The sequence below is a fragment of the Trypanosoma cruzi genome, genomic scaffold (assembly GCF_000209065.1).
Source record: "Trypanosoma cruzi strain CL Brener 1047053516927 genomic scaffold, whole genome shotgun sequence".
Taxonomy (NCBI): domain Eukaryota; phylum Euglenozoa; class Kinetoplastea; order Trypanosomatida; family Trypanosomatidae; genus Trypanosoma; species Trypanosoma cruzi.
In genome coordinates this window covers 52,673-60,667 of record NW_001849327.1, presented here as the reverse complement: position 1 = coordinate 60,667, position 7,995 = coordinate 52,673, and the positions used below count along the sequence as shown (strand labels likewise).

Genomic DNA, 7,995 nt, shown 5'->3' with positions numbered 1-7,995 from the left:
AGAAGCAAAAGCAGCAGGAGGCGTCAAAATTACAGAGCACAAAAGGGATCAATAAAAAATTCAAAAAACACGGATTGCCAATCCGCTCGGTGTTGTCACTAGAACACAAAAAAGTGCCGTGCACACAGCTCCAGGTGTCCAAACAACACACAAATAAAACAAAAAAGGAATTAAAAGCCCTCAACAACAGCGACTACCGACACCGCAAAGCGACCGCACACACCAACCAACAACCACACGAAAAGTGGCCAACAACCAAAAACAGCACAGAGAAAATAAAGATAACAACAAAGGAAAAAAGTGCGCCCACAAAAACACACACATATATAAATATATAATTGAGACTTACAAAAAATCTAAAAAATATTTCACTTAACAAATAAAATAGTACGCACAAAACAAATACTAATAAAGCACAGGAGAGGTCTGTCTGCGTGGAACGCCGCATCGAGGGTCCTCGTCCCCGCCCTCAGCTCAGCAGTCACGAACACCCCCGCACCCATTGGGTCACAGCGACTTCCCATCGCCTGCCCGCATCAGAAGACGCACGTGGGCGCATGCGGTGCTGGGACTCGTCCCCTCCCTCCAGACCACCTCGCCACCACGCGGTTGCGCAGAGACTCATTCCCCCAGCATGCAAATGTCCGTTAAGCCACGCATCGCAGGCACAAAAAAACAAATAAACTCATCGTCCGTTTTTCAAGGGCAAAGAGAGGAGTAGCGCAACAGTTGCACGATGCTATTGTTACTGCAGTGCTGCGTCTTGCGAGTGCGGGGCCGACGGGCCATGTGCACATCATGACCCTGCCAAACGCTGCTCGCGCATTTTCTTTTTCTCGTTTTGCTCGTGTTTTCTCGTTTCCTCAAATAAATATGATGACCCGCCCGTCGGCCGCCATCGCAGTGCACGTCCGTCCCGCCACGTGGAGATGTGGAAGAGCGCCCCGTCGCCCGGAGACGGAGCTGCAGCGGAGAGCGAAAAGCACAACCCCGTGACGCTGCTGCCCGATTGGGGGGGTTCGACGGCATGTTGCTTTTTTCCCGCCTTGTATCATAATAAATCAATGAAAAGTAACGATACTGTATAATATGTCGTTAATATTATTATTAGGTTTTTTTTTTGCTGTGCATATTTGTTGTTACTTGTTGTTGCTGGTTTTACTGTTTTGAATATTTTTTCTTATTCTTTGTACCTTTTGTTGTTTCATTAGCAGAAGTTTTTTTTTTTTTTTCTCATCTTTAGTTGTGGTTATTTGTTCTACCACCCTTTCATATCGGTAAAATGCCTTCAAGAGGAAAGCCGGAGGGAGTGGTTGCGAATATCACTGCACCGGTACCTTCATTTCAAGATGAAAAATTTATTGAGCGTTTGCTTCATTATATCACACAGGGCGATGATACTTCGCTTGTGATGTCGACAGCAAAAGCATTAGGGGCTGAAGACTACATGATTGACCTTAAAAATCAAGTTGTTTTGGACTTGAGAATAGATTTTCTTCGTTTTTGCGCTGATCAGAAGTATGGGCCTTCTCAGATTTTACATCTTATGAGGTGGATGGATCATTTTCAGTCTGTTGTGGAAAATGGATGTGATACTGAGGAAATGCGATCTGAATTGATGAATTTTGTTTCTTCTGAAATTGAAGAGGGCTGGAAGTGGCGGCAAACACCTCCTGTTGATGAAATTGCAACCGAACCTCCTCCTTCATCCAAGAATTTAAGCAAAAAAGGCATGAGGGCGGCGGATAAGGTGGCTATTGAGGAGGTGGAGGCTGCAGCTTTGCTTCCTCGTGAAAACATTTATTTGACAAAAGAGGGTGTGGGGCCGTTTTGCACATATCTTCTTCATGGAATCATTCAGCATGCTTCGTTACATGCATATCTTGCTTGCCACCAAAGAGAAACAAGAGCACCGAATGATATTTTTGTTTTTACGGAACTGCCGGTAATTGCTCCCCCCTTGCGTCTTTACAACGCGTTAGAAAAGCCTTCAACAGAACCATCTACAAAAAATGATATGTTGAAAAGGTTACGCGGAACAGAGTTGGCATTGCTGATGAATGAATACGAGGAGACAATGATAAAGGAAGAATTGTGGCGAAAAACCAAACAGACTGAGGATGAAATGCAAATTTTCATCGAAAATGATGGTAGCAAAAGGGCGGTTGAAGATACTTATGAAAGACTGGAAGCTGACCTAACGCAGAGACAGAGACGGATTTTGCAGCGTATTACAGCTCTAGAGAAAAAATTGAGTCTTACATCTTCAACACAAACGCTCTGAGCAGTCGATGAATGAACGAGTGGAATGGGAAACAGGTCTGAATGTGATAATTATGTATTTGCGAACGTCTAATTGAAAACAATCCCTTTTTTTTTTTTAATTTTAGTCTCGAGACTGTTTATGTTATTAGCCTTTTCATTTATGGGCTTTTGAATTTACTTCTGGAAAGATATATTTGCTACCCATTTTCCGGATTTTTTTTTTATTCCTCTAAAAAAAAAAAAGAAACGGATGTGGGAATCGGCTTTTTGGTTGATTCCCACATCTATTTTGGACTAGAATTTTCTGGCAAAAGCATGAAGGGCTCAATTCTTTGAAAGGGGACATGATTCAAAAGAAATTCAGAATCTCTTATGCCGCGTGTTTCTCTTTTCCTTTTTTTCTATAAAATTTACAGCTGTACCCGTTTCTGGCTTTCGCTGAAGATCTCTGCCTCATTGGTTTAGCAGAAGATACCGACTGTGTATCCTGGAGTCTTTTTTAAATGGGCGTGCTCTTTTACATGGCATGTGGGGTAGTGATTTAAAGAAGCTGTGTTTTCTTGACCGTAATTAAAAAAAAAAGTTTTGGGGTAAATATGCTGGATGGCTCGACTTTTAATTAATGGATCTTGGTTCGGTTTGAATTCTGTTTATTTTTGAGCTTAGCGATTGATCATTGAAATCCATTTTCGCGTCTTTTTTTATATTTGCTCGGTTGGAAGAGGCACGCTTTTTTTTGCCTTTAATTGCATTTGACATTACCCTTTACTCATTGCCGAGTTAAACACATGTCGTTGTGATTCTTGGGTCCGTGTAAAACCCTTGAAAAGGTATGACCCAGCTGCAATAAATGGACGTGACCATGTAATATATATATTTTCTTTCCTTCAACCACAAAAAAAAAAAAAAAAAAAAAAAGATATAGAGAGAGAGGAGCTTTGAAGGAATTTACTTGAGAGGTAAAACTCTGCACGATTTAGCTTTTCCCAATGCGAACTATAGATCATCTTAAATGGGTCTTTTTTTTTACCGTGCCATTTTCTTCTCCCTCATTTCATATTTGCTGTAGCAAATTTTTTTGCTCTTTTACTCTTGTTACTTATTTAGAGAACAATTTCCTTGGCAAATAAAGAGAACAGACATACATTTACTTCAGGGAAGAAAAAAAAAAATGGAGCAGGTGAAGGTTGCGTTGCGTGTGAGGCCGCTCTTGCCAACAGAGAGAGAGCGCGGCGAGGACGCCAATATTTCGGTGCTTCCGGGTGGAACGAATGTTCGGGTTGTTACTCGTGTGAACCGTGGCACTCAAAATCAGTTGCATACTTTTGAAATGGATTATTGCCTTGGTCCAGAGGTGAATCAGCAGGGCGTCTTTGTTGGATTAGGGATTGCGGATATGTGTGATGCGGTTTTTGAGGGAAAGGCTGCCACTGTGTTGTGCTTTGGACAAACAGGTAGCGGTAAAACTTACACCATGAGTGGACAAGCCGAGTTAGAGGATACTGGACAAATGGCACGGGACGGGATTCAGTTTGCTGCAGCACGATATATAGCCGCAATGCGTGATAGACTTATGACTGTTAACGGTGACGCATCAATGACAATTAAATTAAAGGTTTCTTACCTGGAATTATTCAACGAACGCATCAAAGACCTCTTGAATGGGAGTGAAGGACTTAGGTGCCGTTGGTCAAGAGACGCCAACAGTTTTTTTGTAGAAGACCTGATGCTTGTGGAGTGCCTGAACGCTGATGACTTTATTTTGGCTCTACAGGAGGGACTGTTTAGACGGAAGCGGGCCGAACATTTTTTGAACACCCATAGCAGTCGCTCGCACGTGCTCTTCACGGTTTACGTAGAAGTTTCAGAGGGGGATGGACCCACTCGTCATGGCAAAATCACTTTTGTGGACCTTGCTGGGTCGGAACGTCTGCGGGACACAGGCAGCCAAGGTGATGACAGCAAATCCATTAATCGCTCTCTTTTTGTTCTTGGGAACGTTATTGAAAAACTTTCCAAATGCCACCCACTAGGTCGGAAAGATCATATTCCTTATCGCTCGAGCGTGTTGACGCAGTTGCTGATGGATACTCTTGAGGGTGGCTGTCGGACTCTCCTAGTGGCATGTGTGACACCTTCTTCCCGGTTTGTAGAAGAGTCGCTGCGCACAATCCATTTTGCTCAGCGGGCGCGAAAGATTCGGTCACGGCCGGTGGAGCGTGTTGACGCAGCGCAGCAGGAAATTTACGATTTGAAAATGGAAATCCGTCAATTGCAGAATGAAAATGCTTTTCTTCGGCGTGCTTTAAACTTGTCTGAAACGGGTGCTGTTGACCAGATTCTTATTCAAAAATTCAAACAAAAAAAAGCTGAGGTGACGGTGACATCTACCCCTGCGCCTGCAAAGAACGCAAAAAATACTTCAATCAGTGACCATCCGCTCTTGAAGAACACCACCCACCGCGAAGAAATGTCTCATGCGCACAGCAACAGAGAGTCAGTACAGCGCCCAACGCCGTTGGGCATTCTTGATCGTCTTCCAAGCACATGCGACCTTGCGGCACGACCACGACTTTTGTCGCCGGAGATGAGGCACTCACCGTCGTCAATGGTGTCCTCTTCAGCGGCAATATCCGCTGAATTTGGGTTTCGCGCGGTTCCCCAAAAAAGCAATCTCTTATTTTGGACGTGATTACACCCTTTCTTCACTAAACCTACTTTTTTTTTTGCAACTGTTGCTCTATTTATGTATTTAATTTTCTATTATATATTCTTGTGCCTTATTATTTTTTTTTTCGCTTGTTTTTGCTTTTCTACTTTTTTTTTGCGTAACAGGGTGTGAAATAGGGCTACTGTTTTGTTTGGTGGCAAATCAAATGCGGCTGTTGACGCATAATTTTCTTTGCTGCATTGAGTGCCAATCGTTTCCCCTGCAGCTACGGGACGTGGAGGTGGAAGTGCTGCCCTGTGAATTTAACTCCGCCTTTATTCGCCTGATGCTTGCTCGCATGGATTACGGTTTTATTTTATCAGCTTTCAATGCCATGAAGGATGGGCAGCAGGATCTGCTAGAATCCGCGAGCCACCTGCCGAAGAGTTTAGAAGATGTTGATCTTTCCGACCAATCAGAGGACCTCAAGGCGATTCATCACGTAGTGCAGGAGATGGCAGTGCGAAATGGGAGGCTTGTGTGCCAACAGTGTCAGCGGGAATACCCGATTCGAGACTTTATCCCAGACATGGTAATTGAGGGGAAGTAATAAGGGCATCTTGATCTTTGTGTTCTTCTTTCTCTACTAGAAAGGACGGAAAAGTACATTTCTTAAGGGATCCTGGCAAATGCATTTTGTGATCAACCGTGTTGGTGTTTTTAAAGCGAGGAAGTGAACGGCATTGCGGAGGGAGGATGGGGGTTAGAAAGTAATAATCGACGGGACGTCGATCATTACTTATTTGCTTTGTATTTTTATTTTTTGTGCACAGAATTTTTTTTTTTTGTCACTTTGCGATGGTAGCACCTGAATTTATTTATTTTACTTGTGATATAGATGCACCGAAGGCGGCTGCGTGAAACCACACTGTTGGATCGTGTGCATGAGCACGTTGTATTGCCTCCTATTGTTTTGCAGGCGGTGGACACGGTGGCATTTCAACGATTGCGTTCTTTAAAGCAGCTGGGCGCTTCTTCATTTCTGTACCCTGGGGCTGTGCACACGCGCTTTGAGCATTCCATCGGTGTTGCACATATGGCGCGGAACCTTCTAATGAGCATAAAACGCCGCCAACCGGACCTGGGCATTGGCGACAGTGACATTGACAAAGCGATGCTTGCCGGCCTCTTTCATGACATTGGGCACGGCCCATTCTCACACCTTTTTGAAGATGTCATCACAACGCGATGTGGTGTACCATTTAATCACGAGGAAATGTCCGAACGCATCACGCGGCGAGCACTGAGGACGCTTCTACCTATTGACGAGGTGGAGGACGTTGTTGCTCTTATGCGAGGACGCTGTGGCCCTTCAACGAAGTACGGGGAGATCATTAGCAACAAACGTAGCGGCATTGACGTGGATAAACTTGACTATTTCATACGCGATTCTCTTTGCTGCTTTGGTAAACCGACAGTCGACGTGCGCGTCAACCGACTTTTTAACTCCGCTCGGTTGGTATGTGAAGATGGCCAGTGGCAACTAGCTTTTGAGGAGAAGCTAGCGCTTTCACTGTGTGAACTCTTTACGCTGCGCGCGAAGCTCCATAAGAATGTTTACCAGCACCACGTCGTTAAGGCAATTGGACATATGATTGGGGACATCTTTCATTTGGCTGCGCCGCATTTTGTGGTTGGAGGCCACACGCTCCTTGAGTGCGCTGCAGATGATGTACTTCTGTTGAAACTGGGTGACTGGGTGCTGGAGGCAATCGAGAGTAGTTCGGACGAAAGGCTGCAGCCGGCACATAACCTTATCGCCCGACTTCGCGCACGCGACATCTACCGTCTGGTCTTTTCTCGCACTCTTGACCCTGAGGCAGAGCTCCCCCCATTTTGGCTGCAGCAATTGTCGACAGACATTCTTGCCTGTGCGTCGGTGTCGCGCCCATTCACTGAATCCGACTTTATTGCCGATCTGGTGGTCATCCATCAAGGCAGGGGCCGAAGCGATCCACTGCAGAGCGTCCTTTTTTTTAACCCAAAGCGACCGTCGCAGCCATTGTCAAAGATTTCACCAGGCGAACGCTACAGCCCACTATTCACGCCTTTTGCCTTTGAAGAGCGCACGCTGATGGTGTTTGAGCGAAGTGATACTGCGGGCGCCGTTCGCGCGGCATGTGAGCGACTAGTTTCGGACGATTCGCACCAACATTTCTTTGTTGAAACTCTACCCTTTTACAATCAGTCTTGAATTTTATGTTGTTGGTGTGATTGCATATCGTAATTATTGCTTCTCTCTCTCTCTTTTTTTTTGTTTCTTTCCCTGCCTTCATACACACACACACACCGTGTATTTGTGTATGCGTGTGCACATAACTGTACAAATGACTCTTCTTCTTTTTGAATTTCCTTCTGAAATTTTTTTTTTTCTTTTAGTTCATTTAAGAGCAAGTGAAGGTGCCGTTTGTTTTTAGTGATGCGAAAGACAGCACTTTTGCTTGTGCGTCTTCCAAAGTCACGCCGACCACGTGAGAGACCGTGGGAGGTTTTCAATACGCGTGACTTTGGATTTAGTGAGGGATCGCAGAACTACAGCATGTGGCTTTTGACCGCCTCAACATGCGCGGCGCTGCTTCTGTTTGAGGGTTATCAACAAGCTTTGCGCATCTTGGGGCGCGGCGACACGTGCCCTGCCTGTGAAGCAGCACGTGAACATTACAGACAGCGCGTTTCTGACAAGGAGCGCGAGATTCAAGAAGTGTCCCGTCGTATCGGTCGCGTGTGAAATTGTTTGGCTTTTTTTTTTGCTCTGCTTCTGTTTTTTTTTTTTTTTTTTTTGTCTCTCCCTCTCTTTTTGCGTGTGTCTGTGTGCATTTGTTTTTAGCAGGGCTGTGACGGCGGTGGTAGTGAGAAATGGTTGACCCACTAAAGCTTCTTCTCCTTGCATGATCCTCTTTGTCATTCTTGTACGTGTCCGCACGCATTCACGTATAAAACCCTTCCAACCTATTTTCTTTTCTCGAGAGAATCACAACAGCAAGCAGGGAAAAGCAAAAAAAAAAAAAAAAAAAAGAAAA

General features: G+C 44.8%; 5 protein-coding genes across 5 annotated transcripts, besides 4 other annotated features; all 5 read left to right on the top strand.

Moving 5' to 3' along the window:
* Positions 1-7,995: a sequence feature (heterozygous, non-Esmeraldo-like haplotype).
* Tc00.1047053508579.40 (hypothetical protein, conserved) lies at positions 1,283-2,284 on the top strand (the record flags this gene model as incomplete). The annotated part of the gene is made up of 1 exon (XM_800305.1): positions 1,283-2,284. The coding sequence occupies one exon, from the start codon at positions 1,283-1,285 to the stop codon at positions 2,282-2,284; it is 1,002 nt and encodes a 333-aa protein (XP_805398.1).
* Positions 3,161-3,183: a microsatellite.
* Positions 3,437-4,957, top strand: Tc00.1047053508579.30 (kinesin, putative; the record flags this gene model as incomplete). Its single annotated transcript, XM_800304.1, has 1 exon — positions 3,437-4,957. One exon carries the CDS (start codon positions 3,437-3,439, stop codon positions 4,955-4,957), a length of 1,521 nt encoding a protein of 506 aa, XP_805397.1.
* On the top strand, positions 5,142-5,525 carry Tc00.1047053508579.20 (hypothetical protein, conserved; the record flags this gene model as incomplete). The annotated part of the gene is made up of 1 exon (XM_800303.1): positions 5,142-5,525. One exon carries the CDS (start codon positions 5,142-5,144, stop codon positions 5,523-5,525), a length of 384 nt encoding a protein of 127 aa, XP_805396.1.
* Tc00.1047053508579.10 (hypothetical protein, conserved) lies at positions 5,814-7,169 on the top strand (the record flags this gene model as incomplete). Its single annotated transcript, XM_800302.1, has 1 exon — positions 5,814-7,169. One exon carries the CDS (start codon positions 5,814-5,816, stop codon positions 7,167-7,169), a length of 1,356 nt encoding a protein of 451 aa, XP_805395.1.
* Tc00.1047053508579.4 (hypothetical protein, conserved) lies at positions 7,395-7,703 on the top strand (the record flags this gene model as incomplete). The annotated part of the gene is made up of 1 exon (XM_800306.1): positions 7,395-7,703. One exon carries the CDS (start codon positions 7,395-7,397, stop codon positions 7,701-7,703), a length of 309 nt encoding a protein of 102 aa, XP_805399.1.
* Positions 7,715-7,756: a sequence feature (A-rich).
* Positions 7,971-7,995: a microsatellite.